Source organism: Oryctolagus cuniculus, chromosome 6 (genome assembly GCF_964237555.1).
Source record: "Oryctolagus cuniculus chromosome 6, mOryCun1.1, whole genome shotgun sequence".
In the NCBI taxonomy this organism is placed as follows: Eukaryota; Metazoa; Chordata; class Mammalia; order Lagomorpha; family Leporidae; genus Oryctolagus; species Oryctolagus cuniculus.
Genome location: NC_091437.1, coordinates 122,617,134 through 122,644,440, shown reverse-complemented (window position 1 = coordinate 122,644,440; position 27,307 = coordinate 122,617,134). Strand labels below are relative to the sequence as shown.

At 39.9% G+C, this 27,307-nt stretch overlaps 1 protein-coding gene across 1 annotated transcript in view; it reads right to left on the bottom strand.

Moving 5' to 3' along the window:
- CPQ (carboxypeptidase Q) overlaps nt 1-27,307 on the bottom strand; it is a gene marked incomplete at its 5' end in the record, with an annotated part of 478,153 nt that overhangs the window by 193,063 nt on the left and 257,783 nt on the right. The window contains 1 exon segment of the mRNA XM_051844650.2: nt 577-688. Within this exon segment, the coding sequence (XP_051700610.2) occupies nt 577-688 (112 nt within the window).

The window sequence follows — 27,307 nt, the reverse complement described above, 5'->3', positions numbered from 1 at the left end:
CATGCCTGAAATACTTTCATGGGCTTTTCAGCCAGATCGGAATGCCTTTAGGGCTGATTCTGAGGCCAGAGTGCTGTTTAGGACATCCGCCATTCTATGAGTCTTTTAATACCTTTCCATCTTCCCCAAATCTAGTTTTACTCTCTGATTTCTATCAAGGAAAAACCACTGACCTTGATGAATTATCCTCCTGGACTTATAATGTCTTATGATGAATAAGGAAAAGGAAGCAGGAGGGTGCTGATCTTAGTCTGTGTTGATCTTGACTTCTTTACATAGTCCTTACCTGATGCAGCTACATTTGCTTCAGTTTCAGTTGCTTGTTCATTTTCCCCAGTGGCTGATAATATTTGATACTCTGAATACCTGGAGTACACTTGAGTAAAAATTTCTTTCTTTAAGGGGATAAGTTGGTTTTTTGCTGAGAACAAACTGATAAAAATTATATATATATAGACCTCGTGAGGGTATTTGGATACACCACAGTAAATAATGTGTTAAGTATTTTGTGTATTGAGTTAAACACATCACTTCTGAGATTCTCACACCTGAGTTAATTATTTTCTAAATATTTACCGAGATCTTTAATAAGCGAGAGTGCTTCCCAGGATATAAAGGCTCCACCACCATCATCCATGGCACCCTGCCCAACATCCCAGCTGTCCAGATGTCCACTGACCAGTACAACCTAGGACAAATAACAAAAGAGAAAACCAAAAAAAAAACTAAACAAAATGACATCAAAGAAGAATGATTCATAGGAATTCCAAATACAAAAAAGACACTTTTCTATTTTCTGGGTTTTTTTGAATCTTTTAAGATATATGTCATTTCTAGTGAAAAAGTTGGATGTACAGACAATACCCTTAAAGGGTCTCAGGCCATTCTTTTTTTTTTAATATTTATTTATTTATTCAAAAGTCAGAGTTACAGAGAGAGAGGAGAGGCAGAGAGAGAGAGAGAGAGAGAGAGAGAGAAAGGTCTTCCATCTGTTGGTTTAGTTCCCAATTGACCGTAATGGCCACAGCTGTGCTGCTCCGAGGCCAGGAGCCAGGAGCTTCTTCCGGGTCTCCCACGCAGGTGCAGGGGCCCAAGGACTGGCGCCATCTTCTACTGCTATCCCAGGCCATAACAGAGAGCTGTATCAGAAGTGGAGCAGCCAGGTCTCGAACTGGCACCCATATGGGATGCTAGAGCTTCAGGCCAGGGCGTTAACCTGTCTGTGCCACAGCGCAGGTGGCCCCTCAGGCCATTCTAATAGTGATAAAAGTCCTCTGCTTGTGCTTCTCTCTTTTAAAGCAGTGAATTTAAATTTTTACTTTTAGTTACCTTTAAAATATTAAAAATTTATTAACAATAATTGAATATGTTTCTAGGTTATGAGCAACATTTCAATGTATGATTACAGCCTGTGTTGATCAAATCAGGGTAATTAACACTTTCCCTTCTTTGTCATTACTTTATGACTGGAGCCTTGGAATTCCTCTCTTTTATTAATACAATTTTAAATACTGACGATGTTGGTTTATTACTGACAGATGTTAGATTATTATATGGCTTAAAATCTAAATGATATAAAAGTGGAGTTCAAAATTTCAAGCATATTCTCAATTGTCCCAAATTCTAGAAGACATACAATAAACATGTGTTAGATTAAATTCAATTGAAAAATAAAAATAATTTATTTTTTACATGATTTTTGGGCACTGTAAATTATTCTGAAGTTGAATAAATAAATATTTCTGTTTAAAAACTAGATCTAATTGAGCAAGAGAGCTTTTAAACGAGGTTTTAATTTACATTAGTGTTAAATAAATCTAGAGCTATTATAAATTTTAAATCACCATAGGTTTAAATGCTTTCCAATAACTCTTCCTAAGAAAATATAAGCATATATTTTACTGGACCGAAGTTACATGGACACATTTCAAACAAGTTAAAAACTAGTTTAGGTGCCGGCGCTCTGGCACAGCAGGTTAACGCCCTGACCTGAAGCGCCGGCATCCCATATGGGCTCTGGTTCTAGTCCCGGCTGCTCTTCTTCCAATCCAGCTCTCTGCTATGGCCTGGGAAAGCAGTGGAAGCCCAAGTGCCTGTGCCCATGCACCCACGTGAGAGACCCAGAAGAAGCTCCTGGCTCCTGGCTTCGGATCGGCATAGCTCTGGCCATTGCAGCCATCTGGGGAATGAATCATCAGATGGAAGCTCGCTCTCTCTCTGCCTCTCCTCTCTCTCTGTAACTCTGACTTTCAAATAAATAAATGAATCCTTTAAAAAAACTAGATTAAAATGATGCTGGGGCAATGTAACATCAAAATGCAAAAAGAAGTACTTTGATCCAAACATAATATAATCAATATAAAATTTTGAGTCTGATGGATTACAAATCTAAATAATTTGAAATTTAATAAAAGAATAAAAAAAACTTTAGAAAAAGGACACCTTTGCCAAGTTGCAGTAGGCAAAGATTTTTTTTTTTTTTTTAATTTGGACACAGGGAGTAGCATTGCAGCATAGTAGGTAAAGCGCTGCCTGCAATGCCAGCATCCCATATGGGTACTGGTTTATGTCCGGGTTGTTTCACTTCTATTTTTTTATTTTTTTTTATTTATTTATTTTTTTTATTTTTTTTATTTTTGATAGGCAGAGTGGACAGTGAGAGAGAGAGACAGAGAGAGAAAGGTCTTCCTTTGCCGTTGGTTCACCCTCCAATGGCCGCCGCTGCAGCCGGCGCACCGCGCTGATCCGATGGCAGGAGCCAGGATCCAGGTGCTTTTCCTGGTCTCCCATGGGGTGCAGGGCCCAAGCACCTGGGCCATCCTCCACTGCACTCCCTGGCCATAGCAGAGAGCTGGCCTGGAAGAGGGGCAACCGGGACAGAATCCGGCGCCCCGACCGGGACTAGAACCCGGTGTGCCGGCGCCGCAAGGTGGAGGATTAGCCTATTGAGCCACGGCGCCGGCTACACTTCTTATTGAGCTCTCTACTAATGGCCATGGAAGATGGCCCAAGTACTTGGGTTGCTGCTACCCAAGTGTGAGACCTGGAAGAAGCTTCTGGTTGCTGTCTTTGGTATTGCCTGGCCCCGGCCATTACAACCATCTGGGGAATGGACCAGTAGATGAAAGATCAACCTCTCTCTCCCTCTCTCTCTGTAACTCTGGTTTTTAAATAAATAAATAAATTGCTTAAAAAAATAAAGCCAGACACAAATAGCACAAAGCAGAAGAGAAAAAAATAATAATAAATTGGACTGTTTAAAAATTCGGAATATCTGTTTTTCAGAAGACTCCACTAAGATGGTTAAATTGTTGCCTATGGTGGCAGGCAAAAGTATTTACCATACATATGAGGATATATGATATACACTGATATCCAAATAACAAAAAACTCCTATAGCACAGTAACAGAAAGAAACAACTGATTTAAAAAATGGACAAAAGACTTGAACAAGAAAATTCACCAAAAAAGACAAATTACTAATCATCATGTGAAGAGGCAGTCAGGTTCATTATCACCAAGGAAATATAAATTATACCATATTCCCTACCTATTCAACAGAATGACTAAATGAAAATGACAAAATTCCAAATATTGGTAAGCAGGTAGAGCAACTGGAACTATCAAACATTGTCAATGTGAGTGTAAATAGCTACAATCATCTTGGGAAATTCTCTCACCCATTATATTTGCACACACACATGCACACACACCATGACCCAGAAATTCCACTTCTAGCTATATATTTAACAGAAGAGTGTGTGTGTGTGTATGTGTATGTGTGTGTCGGTGTGTGTGTAGGGCTGAGTAGAAGCTGCCTCCTCAAACCTCATGCAGATGTTTAAACTCTGATGTCTTAATGTTAATAGATCAAGGGTAGAGTCTTGATCTAATTATGGTGCCTGAAAGTGGGTCTAGTGGGTGGTCTGTAGCTTGTGGGGCTGTACCATTGGAGGGTGGTGCCCTCAAGAGCATTGGTTTTTAGTTGTTGTCTCTCTTTCCTGGCTCACCATGTTATCATTTCTGTGTATCCACTCTGACATGGCCAGCCTCCACCACATACTAGATTAATGGAGCCACCTGATCCTGAACAGTGAACCTCCAAATCATAAACAAAATGAACCCCTTTCTTCCCTAGAATCTTCACTTGGTATTTTACAGTAGTGAAAAGTGGACATATATACTACACTTTATCCAAAAGAGATCTACTAGAATATTCATAATACAGTATTTATAAAAGTGCTAGCTTCTGCCAAAAGGAAACAATTTAAAGAAACTATTCTATTTGAAAGTAGAATGAATAAACTGTGTTGTATCTCTTAGTGGAACACTGCACAGGGGTAAGAATGAACAAATATAATACATGATAAATTTGGAAGAAGCTCATAAATATAATGAAGAGTAAAAAAAAACTGACACAAAGTAACACCTCATGTATAATTCCACTTACATGGTGGGTGGTCTTCAAAAAATTCACAGAAAATGCATATTATGGAAAAAATCCAGCATGGATTTTAAAAAAAATTACACCAAAAATAAACTTATCTTTTCATTCTCCTTTCCATGAGCTTTTTCAGCAGACCAGGAGAGTGACCTTCCCCTTATTAAGGATGGCTAGTGACAGGAAGGGAGATTCCTGGGTGGCAGTTACGCCCTGTTTCCTGATCTAGGTACTGGGTAGGCAGATGTGCTCAGTTCTATCAAAGTCTATCAAATCATGCACTTAGCCACTGTGCTCTTTCTCTGATAATACCATACCTCATTGAAGTTTTTCTAAATATTCAATAGATGGTTAATCTGTACTCAGCACATAGTAAGTAAACCAAAGTTGAAACCTTTTTCTTGATAGCTAAAATGAAAATTCCCAATGACTTCGGGAAAGCAGAATCTTCGGTCTAAAATATCAGTGTGACCCTTTGTACTGCCTGCTTCACTGAACAGCTGCAGGATCTCTTGACTTATACCCAGACCCAGCCTAGTATGACTTCATCACAGTCACAAACAAGCACAATGCCCCAGCCTGATAAATGGCCATGTAATGAACCCGAGTGGATTGTTTCTAAGGATAACAACAACAACAAAGAATAAAGAAAAAACATGTTGTAATAGCAGGAACTTTTGATTTACAAAGTGGTGTAATCCCATGGGGGACAAAGGGCTCAATTAGTCAACATTCTCACTGCTCTCAGAAGCATTTTCCCAATGAAGTTCCATTGGATTACAGTGCCAAAATTGTTTTGATGAACATATCTTTCTTATATAACACATATGTGTAACTCAATAAGGTAGCTATTATTTTAGCCTTCAGACTCCCTTCAGAATAACTGAGATTGTTTTATAATCAGACTTTTTTGTATTTTCTTAAATCCTCAATTTTTTCAATCTAAAATTAATACTTAAGAAAAAATAGGCAGTTTAATGATAGAAAAGATGATTTGAATGATATGGAACTAAATGATATACCACAGGATAAGGTATTTGGCACAGTGCTGTGGAAGAATAATTATCTATTGTTTGGATTATGATACTTTAATACTTTTTTCAAATCAGAAAAACATTGGGAGCCATAATGACAATGTAGTTGTAATTTTAATACCTATTGACTAATGACAAAAGACACTTCTAATTCAATAGCATTTTAAATGAAATTGAATTTTTCTAATCAAAATAGCTTCTTCATTCACTTAGAAAACAGTAGAGCAGGAGGTCTTATTGTAGCATTCCTTAATGCAGCCTCACAAAAGATAATTCAGAAAAATAAATTCACATGGCTATTGAGAATCTGCCTTATGACAGGGTTAGGCATAAATGAACAATAATTATTGCAAAATCGGATTGGATTTAAGCAAACTGAACAAAAACAGATTACCCAAAGGTATAGTAAACTTATTTCATAAAAATATAAAAGACAGGAAAATACATAAGTCCCTTCACTGCCTCTGTTGCCAGTTATGGGGCCCCTGGAGTAAAAACCTGACTGGAACCAACGGAGATATGGGCACCTGTTCATCTACTTGCCTCATGTGGCGCTGCTTGAGGCAAGCAGAGCACTGACCTATTCCTTTCCCTCAACCTGCTTTCCTCATCATCTTTTCTAAGTTCAATAAAGAGTAAAAACCATTAAAAACAATGGCAATGGCAATGGCAACAGCAGCCACCACAAAATGAGCAAGGAGACAGAATGGGAACTCCTGTGCTCTGAAATGTAGGGATCCTTAATTGTGACAAATATGTTAGCACTAAACAATAAAGGCCCAGGCCTTGGGAATGGGGAAAGCCCCACATAGCAATGCAGAGATGTACTGCATTTGAGAGCTAAGATCACACGTTAGCTGGCAATGGCACACAACACAATGCAGGCTAGCTAAGGGTCTGTGAAAGGAGATGGACAAAATGCAAGGTGAACAGAGAGTAGCCCCAGGACAAGCCCCTCATTTCTGCATCACCCACACCTAACACTGAGTCCAAATGAATCCAGATGGGATGGATGAAAAACATGCCAGAACAGGGGAGAGGAAACAGCCTCAGAGAAGGCACCTTCTTAGAAAACAAGCTGATGCAAGATACTAGAGAACATTTTATAACGCTTGGCATTCATTCGTGACTTCTTCCAACAATTTTTTCAAAGTTCCCATTATGTGCCAGAGATACAGAAACGAACAAAACAAGCACATATTCTGCTTTAATGGAGCGTATGTTCCAATGTGGGAGACAGAAAATAAACATGGTATAATGATCGTTTTCAGTACTATGAAGAGAAATAAGCAAGAAACAGAAAGACTATAGAGAGTGACAGTGGCAGGAGGGGGATGGAAAACAAAGTTATTTTCGTTAGAATTGTCGTGGAGGAGTGGACAACTGAGTAGAGACCTGAATGAAGACAGGAAGTGAGGCATGTGAAATCTTGGCAAGGATCATTCCAACTAGTGAGAAAACACATGCTGAAGCTCTTGGTGGGGACAATCATGACATGTTTAATGACAGGTGAGCTGGTCTGCCTACGGCTGAGATGGTGGTGAGGCAGGGAGCGGCCACAGAGGCTGGAGGAGCTAGCACAAACCTGTGGGCCTCGGGGAGGAATTTGGATTTTACTTTCCCTGCAATGAGCAGCTGGGGGAATGACAGGATCCAGCCCACGTCTTTGAAAATCACCAGAAATAGAGAGAAAGAGTGAAGGATGAAAGGAAAATGGGCTGATTTACTGAAACAATACATCAAAGATCAGTCTGCAAGGAAAAAAAAAATCAGTCTACTACCTCTTGAAATATGGATAGCCACAGTCTGCCCCCAACAATGAGGGGAAGTTGGATAACCTATAAAATTATACCTTCTTTTTTAAAGCCCATCAAAGATTTGAAACAGTATTTCCACTAAAGGAGCTGAATTCCAAGGGATGACAAGCCCCTCCTAGAAGTGAGATACACGAGATGTTGTGTTTTGCAGTGAAAGAAGTGAAATATGGCAGTCATAAAAGCAGAAATAAGGAAACTGAAATGTTAACAAACTCATTAAGGACCATGAAAGTTTACGATCCCTGGAAACCTCCTGCATAAGCACATTAAGTGCCCACCTTTTGGATTTTCTCCACAAGTCTTCAGTGCGTGTTCCACAGAAAATCTAGGTGCAGGGCACAAGTCCTGAAAAAGCCCACCTCAGTGGCATGAGAGTGCAGATTGAGGACCGGATGCTGCTGGGAGTTAGGCTACAAACATGCCTGCCTCTGGGGCCCCTTCTTTATGTAGCAGGAACCACCTCCCTTGGGGAAGAAAGCAGAAAACTGTCCTGCGGGTCACTTTCAGGAAAAGTCAGTGACTGTGGGGAGAGGGGTAGAAAACTACACTCCTACCCTGTACTGACAACAGGAAAATCACCCCTGTCTCTAAGGCAGAGCAGGATACCCACTCATGGCCCATATCCTGCATTGATACAACACAGAGTTTTACTGTCAGTGGGTGATAAAAGACACAGGCTTCCGCAGGAGAAGGAGAAGAAATGTTAAGAAAGCCTCATTGTGAACTCAGGCACACAGGGCCTGGCTAAGACTGAGTGGCAGCAGAACCAAGAAACCAGGAGAACGAGCAGCACCTTCTCTGGTGCAGATATACAGTCTGATGAAACATGAGGGGGAAGCAAGGGTACTGAGGCAACTCTTCCAGAAACCCAGACCCTGTACGAAACACAGAGTCAGCTCCAGCCTGTGAAGTAGGGGATCACTCAAGAATGGAAACAACAAATCCAAGGTAGCTCCATGAGGAAGCTGCAAACAGTTTGACTCAACAACCTCACATGAATAGCTTGACAAAAGAAGAGGCATTCTCATTTTTGGAATACTTGTCAATACTATTTATCTCAGGCTATTTTGTTCTCTTACATACAATGTCTAGGATCTAATAAAAGTCACAATATACAAATGGAGCAAAAAGTAAAAAAAAATATATTGCAAAACATAGTATCGAACATAACGGATCCAGATATTGTCCAGATGCTTAAACTAGTAGACAAGGAATTTTTAAAAATTATGATTAAATGTTAAAGGATCTAGTTAAAAAGTTGGCAAATCTCGTTGAATGTATTAGAACTATAAAAAAGTTAAATATTAAATGTAAAATTGAAAAGTACAATACAGTTATTTATAAATGAACTAAATAACTATCAAAGTCAAAAGTTAAAACTTCTGAAATAAAATTAAAACTTCATTGCTAAGTTTAGAATAGAAAGTTTTTTCAAGAAGTTATAAAAAATATAAAGAATGAAGAGAATAAACATAAATTTAGCTATAATAAAATGAAACCTTTACAATCATTAAGATAAACCATAGTATCAGAAGAATGGCTACAAACTGGGAGAACATATTTTCAATATATAATCAAAAAGTGATTTATATTTAAAATGGATTGATAATTCCTGTAAACCAACAAGATAAATACAAGCAACCCAAGTGTCAAATGGACAAAAGATATAAATAGATATTTCACAGAAAAGAACTTGTAAATACATATCAAACATCTGAAAGATTATCTGTCATTATTAGCAGGGAAATATAAATCAAATCAAGAAGTACCACTTTACATCTATCTAACTGGTAAAAAATTAAAAATCCGATAATACCAGGTCTTAGCAGGGATGCTGAACAACAGGATTTCTCATCTACTCTTTGCAGGGGCAAAAAGTTGTTAAAAATCATTTTGGAAAACAGACATATATTCGTAAAACTGAACAAAAAATCAAGTTTCATTTTAGGTGCATAAATTAAAGGACTTCCGGCAGTTCATTTCCAGTAGACCCATACCAAAATGGTCATATAGAAGCAATACAAAGATCTCAAATTGAAAACCCAAATGTCGGGGCTGTTGCTGTGGCACAGCGGGTTAAAGCTCTGGCCTGAAGTGCTGGCACCCCATATGGGCACAGGTTCTAGTCCCGGCTCCTTTTTTTTTTTTTTTTTTTTTTTTTTTTTTTTTTTTTGCGGCCTGTCCGCTGCCGTCATGGGTCACGTGCACGTCCTGTGAAGGGCCTGTCCCAGTTGGCCCTGCCCTGTCCCCACCTGACTGAAGCTGACGGCTGAGGACGTGAAGGAGCAGATTTAGAAACTGGCCTCAAAGGGCCTGGCTCCCTCACAGATCGGTGTGACCCACACAAGTGCATTGTGACAGGCAATGAAGCCTTTTTTTTTTTTTTTTTTTTTTTTTTTGACAGAGTGGACAGTGAGAGAGAGAGAGACAGAGAGAAAGGTCTTCCTTTTGCCGTTGGTTCACCCTCCAATGGCCGCCGTGGCCGGTGCGCTGCGGCCGGCACACCGTGCTGATCCGATGGCAGGAGCCAGGCGCTTCTCCTGGTCTCCCATGGGGTGCAGGGCCCAAGTACTTGGGCCATCCTCCACTGCACTCCCTGGCCACAGCAGAGAGCTGGCCTGGAAGAGGGGCAGCCGGGACAGAATCCGGCGCCCCGACCGGGACTAGAACCTGGTGTGCCAGCACCGCTAGGCGGAGGATTAGCCTAGTGAGCCGTGGTGCCAGCCTGCTCCTCTTCTGATCCAGCTCTCTGCTATGCCCTGAGAAAGCAATAGAAGATGGTCCAAGTCCTTGGGTCCCTCTACCCACATGGGAGACGCAGAAGAAGCTCCTGGCTCCTGGCTTCAGATCAGCGCAGCTCTGGCCATTGTGGCCATCTGGGGAATGAACCAGTGGATGGAAGATCTCTCTCTCTGTCTCTACCTATCTCTGCAACTTTGTCTTTCAAATAAATAAAATAAATCTTTAAAAAATTGAAAAGAAAAGAAAATCTAAATGTCCATCGACAACAGAGTGTATAAATAAATTGTGAAATGGATAGACAGAGTAAGGTATAGTCTACAGAATACTATAAAGGAGTGAAAATTACCTAGTTTCACTAAATAAAAGTGACTCTTGAAATAAAATATAGAAAAAAATAAAATTTCAAAATAAAAGGACATTGTAACAAAAATTTTGGCCGAATTAAAAAATGTAATCTATAATAACACATATGAAAATGATAAAACTAAGAAGAAACAAAAAGTACATAATGGTAAACCCAAATTAGCATGATGTTTATATGACATAGGGGATGTAGCAGATAGGAGAACATGAGGAGGGGAGGATATGTGGAGGGCTTCTGAGGCATTGATAGTGTTCTGCTTTTCACACTGAGTAGCAGGAACTGTGTAATTGCTCCCATTATTGCCTGTAGATTGTCCTTAGATAAATAAGTAAATTCTATGGTATGTGTGCTATATCAAACAATGGCAAGAGTAATCAAGGGTCTATTTTGGCCTGAGGCTCAGATTCACTAGTGAATTCAACCCAACAGTAAAGGTCAGATTTAGCTCACCCTATTTTAAATGCTCTAAAACAAACAAAAATATATATGAAAATAGGTTTACATTAACTTACAAAGATTTAATAACCTTGATGCTAAAACATGACAGAGTATCACCTATGAAACACAGTTTTATCTAACTGATATTGTAATAGTAGCTGAATACTCTCCACTAGAAGCTATCTATGTATGGGAAATACTAAGAAAGGGCCACTCTTGGATCATGCTTACCTTCTTGGGATGTCTAGCATTTAACATTCTTCATTTAAAATTATGTGAGGGGCGGAGCCAAGATGGCGGAATAGTGAGGGCGCGCACCGATAGTCCGGGAAAATTTAGTTTAATAAAAGGGGAGTTACGGTAGCCTCAGAAAAAAGAACCAGGAAAATATTGCAGACAAAACTCTTCTGGATCCAGTGGGCGTGAATCGGAGGACCTACTGGGAGAACAAGGTCGCCCACCGCGCGCGAAAGCCGAGCCGCAGGACCGAGCCGCGGGACTGAGCCGCGGAAGCCGAGCCGCGGGACTGAGCTGCGCAAGCTGCAGGGTCTGCGCGCAAGTGCTCGAAGGGGAGTGCAACAGCGGGGAGACTTGGGACGTCCAGGGCTTCGAGTCCACACATCGGCGCTGGAAGGGGAGCAGACCTGCGTGGAGAGCGTGGGAGCCCACAGTTCGGGACACCAGCGGCAGACTCAACACACCAGCGCTGGAACGCGAGGTGAGCCGAACCTCAATAACCCGAGACACCGGCAGGCAAGCAGAGAGAGGAGACTAGAGGGAACGACCCCCGGGGCGGGGGGGACTACACCAAGCTAACTGGAAGAGAGAGAGAGGGAAAAAAAAAAAGGTGACTGGTACGGACACGGGTTTCTCTCTCTCCGCTCACCTCTCAAGGGCGAGCAAGACAAAGAGCAGGCGCCATCTTGGACATACGTCATAAGCAGAGCGACCTCAGGTCTGCACCGGCCCTGAGCCTAGCAGTAAAACCTGACTCTGGGTGGGGCGAATTAACAGGAGATTAGGACCTAGTAAATTTATGGTGCTACTGAACTGAGACTGTGAAAAAAGAGACGGGGGGGGGGGGGGGAGAGAACTCACGGAATTCACGTGAGCACTCTCCAGAGACGCTACAATTCCGTAACTTTGGCAACCCAGTGGGAGACTGAAGGAGAATTTGAGCCCACTCTAAGGGCCGAACAGATTCCCTGTGTGGTCCTTGGGAAAGAGCTTCTGATCTCTGGCTCCTGTGGGTATATCATTTGCCTGCTAACTACCTCCAACTTCTTTCAGCTGTGCAGAATAACTTCCCTTTTGAATCAAAAAAAAAAGAGAGAGAGAGAGAGAGAGAGAGGTTTACCACGCCTAACCTGGGAGTGTCACCTTTGGCACACCAAACAGAGCTCTCAGGCCACACCCATCTCAAGCCCTAAGGCTCCATCAAAAACAGATAGTCCACTTAATCTAGAGTCATAGTATAACAAGAAAAAGCACCACAGTGAAGAAACCAAATATCTCCAATATGACAAATAACAAACGCAAAAACCAAGGTAATAAAAACAAGGAAGTCACCATGAAGCCCTCAAATGAAAAAGACACCCCAATTCAAGATTATGAGGATGATGACATAGAAGAAATGCAAGAAGCAGATCTCAAAAAATTGATAAGAACATTAAGAAGTTCTCAAAAACAAATTCTTGAACTACACAAATCCTTAATGGACAAGATAGAAAATCTCTCTCGTGAAAATGAAATATTAAGGAGGAATCAAAATGAAACGAAACAACTAGTACAACAGGAAACTGGGATAGTGACTGAAGTGAAGAATTCAATAGATCAAATGAAAAACACAATAGAGAGCCTTACAAACAGAATGGGAGAAGCAGAAGGGAGAATATCGGACTTAGAAGACAGAGAACAGGAAAGGATACAGTCAGACCAAAGAAAAGATGAGGAAATTAGAAATCTAAAACATATTGTCGGGAATCTTCAGGATACTATTAAAAAACCCAACATTCGGGTTCTAGGAGTTCCTGAAGGCATGGAGAGGGAGAAAGGATTAGAAGGCCTTTTTAGTGAGATATTAGCAGAAAATTTTCCAGGTTTGGAGAAGGACAGAGAAATCCTAGTACAGGAAGCTCACAGAACCCCTAATAAACACGACCAAAAGAGACCCTCACAACGACACGTTGTAATTAAACTCTCCACAGTGAAACATAAAGAAAAGATCCTAAAATGTGCAAGAGAGAAACGTCAGATTACTCTCAGAGGATCTCCAATCAGACTCACAGCTGACTTCTCATCAGAAACTCTACAAGCTAGGAGGGAATGGCGAGATATAGCCCAGGTACTAAGAGAGAACAACTGCCAGCCCAGAATATTATATCCTGCAAAGCTATCATTTGTGAATGAAGGTGAAATAAAGACTTTTCATAACAAACAGAAATTGAAAGAATTTGTTGCCACTCGTCCAGCCCTGCAAAAGATGCTTAAAGATGTGTTACACACAGAAACAAAGAAACACGGTCATCAATATGAAAGAAGGTAAAGGAAGGAAACCAAGGAAGGAAACCTCACAGCAAAAGATCACAGGGAATTCAAAGCATATATTAGAACTTATCTTTGGCAAATGGCAGGGCAAAGTTACCACTTATCATTAGTCACATTGAACGTGAATGGCCTGAACTGTCCAGTTAAAAGACACCGTTTGGCTGATTGGGTTAAAAAACAAAACCCATCTATTTGCTGCTTACAAGAAACACATCTTTCCAACAAAGATCCATACAGACTGAAAGTGAAAGGCTGGAAAAAGATATACCATGCCAACAGAAATGAAAAAAGAGCAGGCGTAGCCATCTTAATATCAGACACCATAAACTTTACCACAAAAACCGTTAAGAGAGACAAAGAGCGACACTACATAATGATTAAGGGATCAATTCAACAGGAAGATATAACAATTATCAATGTATATGCACCTAACTACAGGGCACCGGTTTATCTAAAAGATTTGTTAACGGACTTAAAGGGAGACTTAGACCCCAATACAATAGTACTGGGGGACTTCAATACTCCACTCTCAGAAATAGACAGATCAATAGGACAGAAGATCAACAAGGATACAGTAGATTTAAACGACACTATAGCCCAAATGGATCTAACAGATATATACAGAACTTTCAATCCTACAGCTAAAGATTATACATTCTTCTCAGCAGTACATGGAACCTTCTCTAGGATTGACCACATACTAGGCCATAAAGCAAGTCTCAGCAAATTCAAAAGAATTAGAATCATACCATGCAGCTTCTCAGACCATAAAGGAATGAAGTTGGAAATGAACAACTCAGGAATCCCTAGAGCATACGCAAACACATGGAGATTGAACAACATGCTCCTGAATGAACAATGGGTCATAGAAGAAATCAAAAGAGAAATCAAAAACTTTCTGGAAGTAAATGAGGATAACAGCACAACATACCAAAACTTATGGGACGCAGCAAAAGCAGTGTTAAGAGGAAAGCTTATATCAATAGGTGCCTACATCAAGAAATTGGAAAGGCACCAAATAGATGAGCTTTCAATTCACCTCAAGGATCTAGAAAACCTACAGCAAACCAGACCCAAATCTAGTAGGAGAAGAGAAATAATTAAAATCAGAGAAGAAATCAACAGGATTGAATCAAGAAAAACATTCCAAAAAATCAGCCAAATGAGGAGCTGGTTTTTTGAAAAAATAAACAAAATTGACACCCCATTGGCCCAACTAACTAAAAAAAGAAGAGAAAAGACCCAAATCAATAAAATCAGAGATGAAAAAGGAAATGTAACAACAGACACCACAGAAATAAAAAGAATCATCAGAAATTACTACAAGGACTTGTATGCCAGCAAACAGGGAAACCTATCAGAAATGGATAGATTCCTGGACACATGCAACATACCTAAATTGAACCAGGAAGACATCGAAAACCTAAACAGACCCATAACTGAGACAGAAATTGAAACAGTAATAAAGGCCCTCCCAACAAAGAAAAGCCCAGGACCAGATGGATTCACTGCTGAATTCTACCAGACATTTAAAGAAGAACTAACTCCAATTCTTCTCAAACTATTCAGAACAATTGAAGAAGAGGGAATCCTCCCAAATTCTTTCTATGAAGCCAGCATCACCTTAATTCCTAAGCCGGGAAAAGATGCAGCACTGAAAGAGAATTACAGACCAATATCCCTGATGAACATAGATGCAAAAATCCTCAATAAAATTCTCGCCAATAGAATGCAACAACACATCAGAAAGATCATCCACCCAGACCAAGTGGGATTTATCCCTGGTATGCAGGGATGGTTTAATGTGCGCAAGACAATCAATGTGATCCACCACATTAACAGACTGCAGAAGAAAAACCATATGATTATCTCAATAGATGCCGAGAAAGCATTTGATAAAATACAACACCCGTTCATGATGAAAACTCTAAGCAAACTGGGTTTGGAAGGAACATTCCTCAATACAATCAAAGCAATCTATGAAAAACCCACAGCCAGCATCCTATTGAATGGGGAAAAGTTGGAAGCATTTCCACTGAGATCTGGGACCAGACAGGGATGTCCACTTTCACCACTGCTATTCAATATAGTTCTGGAGGTTCTAGCCAGAGCTATTAGGCAAGAAAAAGAAATTAAAGGGATACAAATTGGGAAGGAAGAACTCAAACTATCCCTCTTTGCAGATGACATGATTCTTTATTTAGGGGACCCAAAGAACTCTACCAAGAGACTATTGGAACTCATAGAAGAGTTTGGCAAAGTAGCAGGGTATAAAATCAATGCACAAAAATCAACAGCCTTTGTATACACAGACAATGCCATGGCTGAGGAAGAACTGCTAAGATCAATCCCATTCACAATAGCTACAAAAACAATCAAATACCTTGGAATAAACTTAACCAAGGACGTTAAAGATCTCTACGAGGAAAATTACAAAACCTTAAAGAAAGAAATAGAAGAGGATACCAACAAATGGAAAAATCTTCCATGCTCATGGATTGGAAGAATCAATATCATCAAAATGTCCATTCTTCCAAAAGCAATTTATAGATTCAATGCAATCCCAATCAAGATACCGAAGACCTTCTTCTCAGATCTGGAAAAATTGGTGCTGAAATTTATATGGAGGCACAAGAGACCTCGAATAGCTAAAGCAATCTTGTACAACAAAAACAAAGCTGGAGGCATCACAATACCAGATTTCAGGACATACTACAGGGCAGTTGTAATCAAAACAGCATGGTACTGGTACAGAAACAGATGGATAGACCAATGGAACAGAATTGAAATACCAGAAATCAACGCAAACATGTACAGCCAACTTATATTTGATCAAGGATCTAAAACTAATTCCTTGAGCAAGGACAGTCTATTCAATAAATGGTGCTGGGAAAATTGGATTTCCACGTGCAGAATCATGAAGCAAGACCCCTACCTTACACCTTACACAAAAATCCACTCAACATGGATTAAAGACCTAAATCTATGACCTGACACCATCAAGTTACTAGAGAACATTGGAGAAACCCTTCAAGATATTGGCACAGGCAAAGAGTTTCTGGAAAAGACCCGGGAGGCACAGGCAGTCAAAGCCAAAATTAACTATTGGGATTGCATCAAATTGAGAAGTTTCTGTACTGCAAAAGAAACAGTCAGGAGAGTGAAGAGACAACCGTCAGAATGGGAAAAAATATTTGCAAACTATGCAACAGATAAAGGGTTAATAACCAGAATCTACAAAGAGATCAAGAAACTCCACAAAAACAAAACCAACAACCCAATTAAGAGATGGGCCAAGGACCTCAATAGACATTTTTCAAAAGAGGAAATCCAAATGGCCAACAGGCACATGAAAAAATGTTCAAGGTCATTAGCAATCAGAGAAATGCAAATCAAAACCACAATGAGGTTCCACCTCACCCCGGTTAGAATGGCTCACATTCAGAAATCTACCAACAACAGATGCTGGCGAGGATGTGGGGAAAAAGGGACACTAACCCACTGTTGGTGGGAATGCAAACTGCTCAAGCCACTATGGAAGTCAGTCTGGAGATTCCTCAGAAACCTGAAGATAACCCTACCGTTCGACCCAGCCATCCCACTCCTTGGAATTTACCCAAAGGAATTTAAATTGGCAAACAAAAAAGCGGTCTGCAGCCTAATGTTTATTGCAGCACAATTCACAATAGCTAAGACCTGGAACCAACCTAAATGCCCATCAACGGTAGACTGGATAAAGAAATTATGGGATATGTACTCTTTAGAATACTATACCGCAGTAAGAAACAACGAAATCCAGTCATTTGCAACAAAATGGAGGAATCTGGAACACATCATGCTGAGTGAAATAAGCCAGTCCCAAAGGGACAAATACCATATGTTCTCCCTGATCGGTGACAACTGACTGAACACCAAAAAGGAAACCTGTTGAAGTGGAATGGACACTATGGGAAACGGTGACTTGATCAGCATAGCCCTGACTGTTAATGAACAACTTAATACATTATCCCTCTTAGTAGTTTTTTTGTCTGTTCTACTTAATATGACTGGTTTAATTCTGTAATTAATACACAGTTATTCTTAAGTGTTGAAATTTAACTGAAATGTGATCCCTGTTAAACATAAGAGTAGGAATAAGAGAGGGAAGAGATATATAATTTGGGACATGCTCAAGCTGACTTGCCCCAAATGGTAGAGTTAGAAACATACCAGGGGACTCCAATTTAATCCCATCAAGGTGGCATGTACCAATGCCATCTCACTAGTCCAAGTGATCAATTTCAGTTCACAATTGATCATAATGAAAGGACTAAGAGTCAAAGGGAGCACATAAGCAAGTCTAGTACCTGCTAACACTAAATGATAGAATAAATAAAGGGGAGAGTGATCCAACATGGGAAGTGAGATACTCAGCAGACTCATAGAATGGCAGATGCCCTAAATAGCACTCTGGCCTCAGAATCAGCCCGAAAGGCATTCAGATCTGGCTGAAAAGCCCATGAGAGTATTTCAGGCATGGAAAGCCAAGATACTCTGGCAAAAGATCTCTGTGAGTGAGATCTCAGTGGAAAGAACAGGTCTTCAAAGAAGGAGGTACCTTTCTCTGAAGGGAGGAGAGAACCTCCACTTTGACTATGACCTTGTCTAAACAAGATAAGAGTCGGAGAACTCAAGGGGCTTCCATAGCCTTGGAAACTCATGACTGGAGCATAGGGAGATTACTGATGCCATAGACAGGAGTGTCAATTGGTAAAGTCAACAACAGGAGTCACTGTGCACTTACTCCTCATGTAGGATCTCTGCCCTTAATGTGCTGTGCATTGAGATTTAATGCTATAACGAGTACTCAAATAATATATTTCACTTTGTGTTTCTATGGGGGTGCAAACTGTTGAAATCTTTACTTAATGCATACTAAACTGATCCTCTGTAAAAAAAAAAAAAAGAAAGAAAGAAAAGAAAAGAAAAGAAAAGAAAAGAAAAGAAACTATCAACTCCCAACTTGACTCTCACTGGGATTAAACATGACAATAGGTCTGATCTGATTTCATCATCATTAAAAAAAAATCATCTATTATTTTTCACTTTATGTTTCTGTGTGGGAGCAAACTGTTGAAATCCTTACTTAATGTATACTAAGCTGATCTTCTGTATATTAAGATAATCGAAAATGAATCTTGATGTGAATGGAAGGGGAGAGGGAGTGGGAAAGGGGAGGGTTGTGGGTGGGAGGGACGGTATGGGGGGGAAGCCATAGTAATCCATTATTCGTACTTTGGAAACGTATATTCATTAAATAAAAGTTAAAAAAAAATTATGTGAGTTGTATGGGTGTTTACCTAAACCTTATTACATTCTTCTTGGTCAACTGTCAGTACAGGATGTGCATCTGACAATAAAGCAGGCTTAATTTCCCAAATATCTTGCTCAATCAAAAACCAAAAAGACTGTGTTTTTCACTTTTGTGATGTTTTATTTGCAGTTGCTTCACTCTCTTAGTCTTAATTTTATTAGATGCATTTTAAGAGGTGGCACGATAAGTCTCAAGGCTACAGATTTCAAGGCCTAATGCATTTCCAGACACAGGAAATCCCCATTCAAATTTTCAGCAACCAGGATAATTAAATGATTGAAAAATATGACATATAAAAAGGGTGAAAATATGTCTCATTATTTAGTCTTAGAGAAAAGGCCAAAGAGTGATTTAATAATGTGCTTCAGCTAAAACAGGTCCCCTTGTGAAGGATATGAACATGAATAGCTAAGAAAAAGCCAGGGAAGCCAGCCTTGGACTATGCAGTGAGCATCAGGGTTATAGAAGCCGATAATAATTTTCTGACAGGCTCTTGTAGAAGTTAAGAAAAAAATAATAGGGGAAAAGTTATGGAAGGTTTCCTTTCTTGAAGGGTTTCTAAACAGGATACAATCTTAGGTATTAGATGGAAAGCTCAAAGAGAAAGGATAAATAAAACCTTTCAAGGTTCTATCTAGTATAATATTCCATGACAGTGCTCAAGAATTCCTCTTCTAAGCACTTTAAATGGGTAATCATTCCTTTGGACAGTCTTTGTAACCTCAACAGAATTTTCCCGGGGCACCTCCTTGCTGGTTGCCATGCATCTTCCCACAATATAGAACCTAAACCTAGGTGGGCAGTCATATCTCACTGGAGCCAAAGGCTTGGCTTTCAGGGAGAAGTTGATGAACATATTGTGCTATTGCCCAGCACCACTAAAAGGGGACTATGTTTGAACAAGCATCTTCCTCCTTAACAAATCAGACCGTGTTTTTCACAGAATAAAGCTAAGCTTCTGATAAACAGAATGCGTTCAGACAGAACACAGCACATATCTGGACACCTCTTGAATTGATTTATCTTCAGTTTTTTTTTTCTTTTAGTATTGGATGTTAGCCTGTAGGACACAGACTTCTTTCACAAGAAAAGCAGCCGTAAGTCCAAATGCTCACGTATCACCACAGCTGCTCCTGAAAGGAGTTGTTTCTACTCCCAGGCTATCCCTTTTGTACTTATGCAGGGACACTCAGATTAGATCAATAAAATAAAGACCATACCGATTACTGGTAGAATTTTCTGAACACATTACTAGATTGACATGCGAGGATAAAACAAGGAGGGCCTAATTTTTCTGCAGCCCATAAAAACCAAACCCTGTGTAGATTATAACATGTGATTGCAGTGTCTTTGGAAGAAATGGCTGAAACTGACTAAACATTTATTTGAGGATAGTAGCACAACAGAGAATGTCTATAGGAGGCAGGCATTCTGAAGAGAAGGATGTAGTGAGGTTTCATCCAGAAGGCATGCAGTGGTTGAAACCAGAGATGAACTATTTTTTAAGTCATAGAACCATACTTCTGAATTCCTTCTTCTTTATACTGAACAACCAAGGAACAGGTTTTCTCATTTGAGAAGATGAGAGGTATAAAGCAGTTACATTACAATATTGCATTTGAGCTTCCTGAGGTGAGTAACGTACACAGAGTTTAGCTAACTTCTGTCTCAATAATGATCATCTTTCCCACTGTTAAATCTGAGCATGGTACAGTACTCAGCCATAGGTTACTTTTTCTTACAATCATTCACTCACTACTACATCTCAGACTTTGGAGATATTGGTAATAGGATTTTTAACGAATTTAAGCCTCTAGTATCCTACAAACCCAATTATAGTTCAATTTAAATAAGCTAACAGTGATATCATCAACGTTTCATTGCAGAAAATGGGGGTCAAGGGTGAAGGTACTTCCAGCAAAAGAAACTTTAAGATTTTGACCACTTAGGTTTATAAACTGAAGGACTTTATTCATCCTTAATGGTTTTTAAAATCTTAGAAGTCTACATAGCCTTGAGAAATACCAAGTCACGATAGTCTGCATAGTTCAAAGTTTACTTAAAGCATTTCAACCTCAATCATTCAAGTTATTCCATTGATTCCTATCTGCTGTGTCTCTGGAACACTGAAGTCATGGGAACCTGGACATCAAAGATCTGGAGTCCCAAGACTTGACAGTGAATTTTGGGGTAGCTGCATGGCTTCTGATGATGGCAGCACTTATAATTTTTGATGCATAATTCTAGCTTATATAGATGGCAGTCAACCAATATTGCAGACGTGCCTAATCCAGGACTTCTCAATGACCAGATTCCCAGCTTCAACAGACTTTCAAGGAGCCAAGCTTACTTTAAAATTTCCATGTCGGCCGGCGCCGCGGCTCACTAGGCTAATCCTCCGCCTTGCAGCGCCGGCACACCGGGTTCTAGTCCCGGTTGGGGCGCTGGATTCTGTCCCGGTTGCCCCTCTTCCAGGCCAGCTCTCTGCTGTGGCCAGGGAGTGCAGTGGAGGATGGCCCAGGTGCTTGGGCCCTGCACCCCATGGGAGACCAGGAAAAGCACCTGGCTCCTGGCTCCTGCCATCGGATCAGCGCGGTGCGCCGGCCGCAGCGCACCGGCCAAGCCAGCCATTGGAGGGTGAACCAACGGCAAAGGAAGACCTTTCTCTCTGTCTCTCTCGCTCTCACTGTCCACTCTGCCTGCCAAAAAATAAAAAAATAATAATTAAAAAAAAAAAAGAAATTTCCATGCCAACACAAGCAGCAGGCTTGCTATCCAAGGACAGTACCTTCAAGTCTTTAATTTGATCTCATTATCATCTAGGCCATTACAATTAATAATCTCTGTATTTAGACTGTACAGAACATGCCAAATTTTCATCTGTACACTTTGTCTTAGAACAGAGATGCTACAAATTTTAAACATTTCATTTCTTATATCCTTGTTCAAAGGATATTGTTTTTCTCATTAAGTCTGATCTTATTTTTATTAGAATTTACATGGGAAAAAAAGAATAGACATATTCACTAGTATTCACTAGTACCCAAGAGAAATACTATGTTAGCCAAGGAAAAGTACAAGGGGACTTAAAAAAATTTCGTGGAACATGGAATTAAAAGATGTTTACTTTTTTACTTTTTAAAGAAATATTTTAAAATTAATTCTTATATAGTATCTTCAAAACGTTCATGGAGCGGCCGGCGCTGTGGCGCAGCAGGTTAAAGCCCTGGCCTGAAGCACCGGCATCCCATATGGGCACCAGTTCTAGTCCTGGCTGCTCCTCTTTTAATCCAGCTCTCTGCTGTGGACTTGGATAGCAGCAGAAGATGGCCCAAGCCTTTGGGCTCCTGCACCCATGTGGGAGACCTAGAAGAAGCTCCTGGCTCCTGGCTTCAGATTGGCTCAGCTCTGGCCATGCGGCCATTTGAGGAGTGAACCATTGGATCTAAGACCACTCTCTGTGTGTCTCTACCTCTCTCTGTAACTCTGTCTTTCAAATAAATAAATTAAATCTTAAAAAAAAAAGCTCATGGAGAGGGCATATCATGAAAAAAATGCATGAGCGGTACTATCTTGCTGAATAGTTCCACATCTACCTTAAATTATGATTAAAATTTTTAAGATGATAAAAATATAAAAGCAGGGGCTGATGCTGTGGCATGGTGGATAAAGCCACCACCTGCAGTACAGGCATCCCATATGGCAGCCAACTAGGGTCCTGGCTGCTCCATTTTTTTTTTTTTTTTAGGATTTATTTATTTATTTGAAAGGCAGAGTTACACAGAGAGAGGAGAGGAAGAGAAAGGGAGAGAGACAGGCCGTCCATCCAATGGTTCACTCCCCAATTGGCTGCAACGGCCGGAGCTGCGCCGATTTGAAGTCAGGAGCCAGGAGCTTCTTCCCGATCTCCCATGCAGGTGCAGGGGCCAAAGGACTTGGGCCATCTTCTAGTGCTTTCCCAGGCCATAGCAAAGAGCTGGGTTGGAAGTAGAGCAGCCGAGACTTAAACAGGCACTCCTATAGGATGCCGGCACTTCAGGCCAGGGCATTAAGCTGCTGCACTGCAGTGCCAGCCCAAGCTGCTTCACTTTTGATCCAGCCCTCTGCTGTGATAACCCATGATGAACTGTCATTTATACATTTACCTAAATTCTCTCCAAGTTATTTTTACATTTTCCCATTCATGGGTAGAACATTCCATAAATTTATCACTCAGAACCTGTGAACAGAACTCAGAACTCCTTATACAGAGTTGAGGGTTATTTCTATCATCTACTTGTGCTTGCTTTATAAAATACGGTGCAGAATCTACTTTTGATTGCTCTTCTTTAACACATTACCTTCTATTCGACTATAATAAATAGTAACCTGCCACTTTTTGCCTACATACATAGTGTAATAGTGATCCCAACAATTTATCCCTATCAGCTTGCTCTAAACCTTGTTTCCTAGTATTGAATAATACTAATAATACTGTATTGAATAATCCCTGTATTGAATAATAATACTAACTTACCTTCAAAGTGTTGTATGAACTCAATGAGACGACTTGTTTATCACTGTCATGTTCTCTGGCACATAGCACAAACTCTTTAAATGCTTGCCATTATGGATTACACCATAATTATCATAAGACGACCTCAAATCAAGATTAACTTGGGAAGTTGGAGAGCATAAGTAGATTTCAGGAGGCACTGGTTTAGGGTACTATGTGCTGCCAGTTTGAATTAGAGGGAGTATCAATCACAAGCACATGCTATTTAGAAATGTGAAAAATATTCTAAAAGTGTTGTTTGGTGAGCCTAATTTAAAACAGCATGAACTTATTCCATTTGAAAACATGCATACACCACGGAATAGCAAAGTTACATTTTCCTTTCAATAATAGATTGCAAATGGGAAAAAAGTTATAGCTCAAGCAATGACATATAAACAGCCTCTCTAAATAAGTTTAGAGTTACTAGGTAACCAGGCAGCACTGGGTGAAGATGAATTCATTTGCTTGAACTGAAGCTTCCCACACACCTGGGATTAGTTTTGACCTGGTGATGGCTAATCTTGTGAATTATTCTGCTGTCAAATGCATTTACAGATTGGATAATGCTGGCCACAGAATGGATCCCTAGGAGGGCCTTGAATACAGGAAGAGGGGTCTAAAATAGGGCTTGGAGAAAGCATCAAAAGTCCAGAATATTTCATATAGAAATGAGAAGCTTAAGCCATGGACAAAAAGCATTTCTTTACATCATACTTGAGAATAATCTCTCTGGTGAAGGTGTTAAGAATGCAAAGAGGAAGATAAAGAGCAAATTTCAATTTTTCATGCTATTTTAGGTAAGTTTAAGTATAGCATTGTTAATGATAAAAGGAGAAATCAGAATGGCCTGTCAAAGGGAAATCATTTCATTTGTTTTAACCCTATACTCTAAGAATTTATGAATTTTAATCCCCATCTGTTCCTTCAGTAAACTGCGCCATAAGGTAGGGAAGTTTCAACCTTGTGTTTGTCCTTCTATTGCAACAGAGTAAGACCACTGACTTTAAAGGCAGATAGATGATTTGAAGTCCACCTCTTTCATTTACTAGGAACTGTCAGCAAGCTGTATGTCTATTTATAAATGAACTTCAACATCAGTTCATGGTGTTGTAGCAATGGTGATTACATGGAAGTGCATGGTGCATGGCCTGGCATCTAGTCCATGCTCTCTATCCATCTAGTTTCCTAAACCATATTAGAATTTTATTATTTATTTCATCATTATCACAATACCCAGCTGATATGGGGCATGCTTGCAATAAATTGTGATCGTCTCTGTTGGCAATTGTGAAGCAGTTAGAGGGCTCAAATAAGGACATAATGTGCATAATTTGAAAGTAAAAAGCGTTCCATCTTGGATTCTGATAGACTTATTTCTAGTAGGTCTTCCATTCTCTGCCTTCAGCTGAGAAACACAAGATTTCCTAGTGCCAAAGATCTTTTTTTAATTTTCTTCCATGCATTTCTTATGAGACCTGGAATATAGCAGAGTCAATAAATCACATTTGTTTCTGTTTGGTAATAAAGTATGATTCAGAGTCAAGCTTGTTTAGTCCTTTAAAGAAAATAATGTTACTTTTTGTGATCAATGTACAATCAAAACTAATTTCCCAATAATTATTGTGACCTTTACAGGTTTAGTCACATAAATCCATTAAAGAAGTTTACATTCAGCTACTGAATGTAACTCACTTTCTGTCAGTGATGAGTAAAAACAATGAATACATTTTAAAGAGATTAACTATTAGTGTGTTCTTCAAAGGTCAAGACCATATAGAGCTATGTACAAGAAATGAGAACCAGAAATAAAATAATTATCACTTAAAAGTAAGTGATAAAGCCGGCGCCGTGGCTCAATAGGCTAATCCTCCACCTTGCGGCGCCGGCACACCGGGTTCTAGTCCCGGTTGGGGCGCCGGATTCTGTCCCGGTTGCCCCTCTTCCAGGCCAGCTCTCTGCTATGGCCAGGGAGTGCAGTGGAGGATGGCCCAGGTGCTTGGGCCCTACACCCCATGGGAGACCAGGAAAAAGCACCTGGATCCTGGCTCCTGCCATCGGATCAGCGCGGTGCGCCGGCTGCAGCAGCGGCCATTGGAGGGTGAACCAACGGCAAAGGAAGACCTTTCTCTGTCTCTCTCTCTCACTGTCCACTCTGCCTGTCAAAAATAAAAAGTAAGTGATAAGATTTCTGATCAACCTGGCACAGCAAACTCACATTGTTATGGGGTTCTTCTGTTCCAGACATATAGCAATTAGAAGCGAAATGTAAAAAGTGAAAACCAAAAGGTTATAGTTTGGTTCCAAGACCAAGATAAGCTTTTCTGTGTGATGGAAATGGATTAAAAACCCCAAGTAGTGAGTAGGTCTGATGCCAGGGGAACCATAGAACCCCAGATCCAGAAGCCAGTGCTGACTGCTGGGCATTCTGGTCCCACAGAGAAAGAGAATCTAAAATGTTTCTGTGCAGATAAGGATCCTAAGCCTGGTAAACTACAATAACAAGCACAAGGTTGAGAAGGATAAAAACCAACCAAGTTGGCAAGAGGCAGACAGAGCTTTATAAAAAGTCTGAGCCCGTGGAAGAAAAGTAGAAAAAGATATCAAAACCAGATACTGCATCAAGCCACCTACTTGGTAACAGAATGTGTGATATCTCCAATATTGGTACTGTCAGTGGTGGATGATACAGCATAGTAAAACCTTGTTCTAGACTAAAACTGTCACAGAATAGGTGAAAGTGATCTCAAAACTTCTAGAGAAAAAAAGAGTGAGTCCAAATGGAGAGAAAATAGCACCAAATGGAAACTTTAAGTACTCAAGTAAGTAAATAAACTAAAATTCCAAAACATATAAAGAAGTCCAATAGTTAAAATATCAAGAAATACAACAAAGAGCAATACAAAAACATCAGGCATGGAAAGCCAAGACACTCTGGGGGAAAAAAAAAACCTAAATGAAAGATCTCCGCGAGTGAGATCCCAGTGGAAAGAACGGGTCATCAAAGAAGGAGGTACCTTTCTCTGAAGGGAGGAGAGAACTTCCACTTTGACTATGACCTTGTCTAAATATGATCAGAATCGGTGAACTCAGGGGGCTTCCATAGCCTTGGCAGCTCATGACAAGAGCCTAGGGTGATAAACAAGAGTGTCAATTTGTTAAGTCAACAACAGGAGTCACTGTGCACTTAGTCCTCATGTAGGATCTTTGCCTTTAGTGTGCTGTACATTGAAATTTAATGCTATAACTAGTACTCAAACAGTATTTTTCACTTTATGTTTCTGTGTGGGAGCAAACTGTTGAAATATTTACTTAATGTATGCTAAACTGATCTTCTGTATATAAAGAGAATCGAAAATGAATCTTGATGTGAATGGAAGGGGAGAGGGAGTGGGAAAGGGGAGGGTTGCGTGTGGGAGGGATGTTATGGGGGGGAAGCCATTGTAATCCATATTCTGTATTTTGGAAATTTATATTCATTAAATAAGAGTTAAAAAAAAAAGAAAGTAGCAAGAAAGAAAAAGACAAAAGGAATACAGACTAACAGAGGAAAATAAACAAAATGGCAACAGTCTTTCCCTTATCAATGATTACATTAAATGTTAATAGATTAAACTCCCTCATCAAAAGACAGAGAAGCATAATGGATTAAGAAAACAAGACTGAATTATATACTGTCTACAAGAAACTCGCTTTAGACTTAATGATATACACAGAATTAAAAAAGTAAGGGGACAGAAAATGATATTCTATCCAAATAGTAATCAAAAGAGAGCATGAGTGGTTATACTTATCAGACATAATAAACTTCAAGTCAGAAGCTATCATAAGAGATACAGAAAAACATTTATAGTGATAAAGAGCCAGTCTACCAGAAATATATAACAATTATGAATATATATGTATCCAACCTCATATCAGCTAAATATATAAAGCAAATATTGACTGATGTGAAGGGAGAAATAGAGAGCAGCACATAAAAAAGGAGGCTTCAATATCCTACTCTCAATAATTGACAAAACATTAAGTTAGAAGAT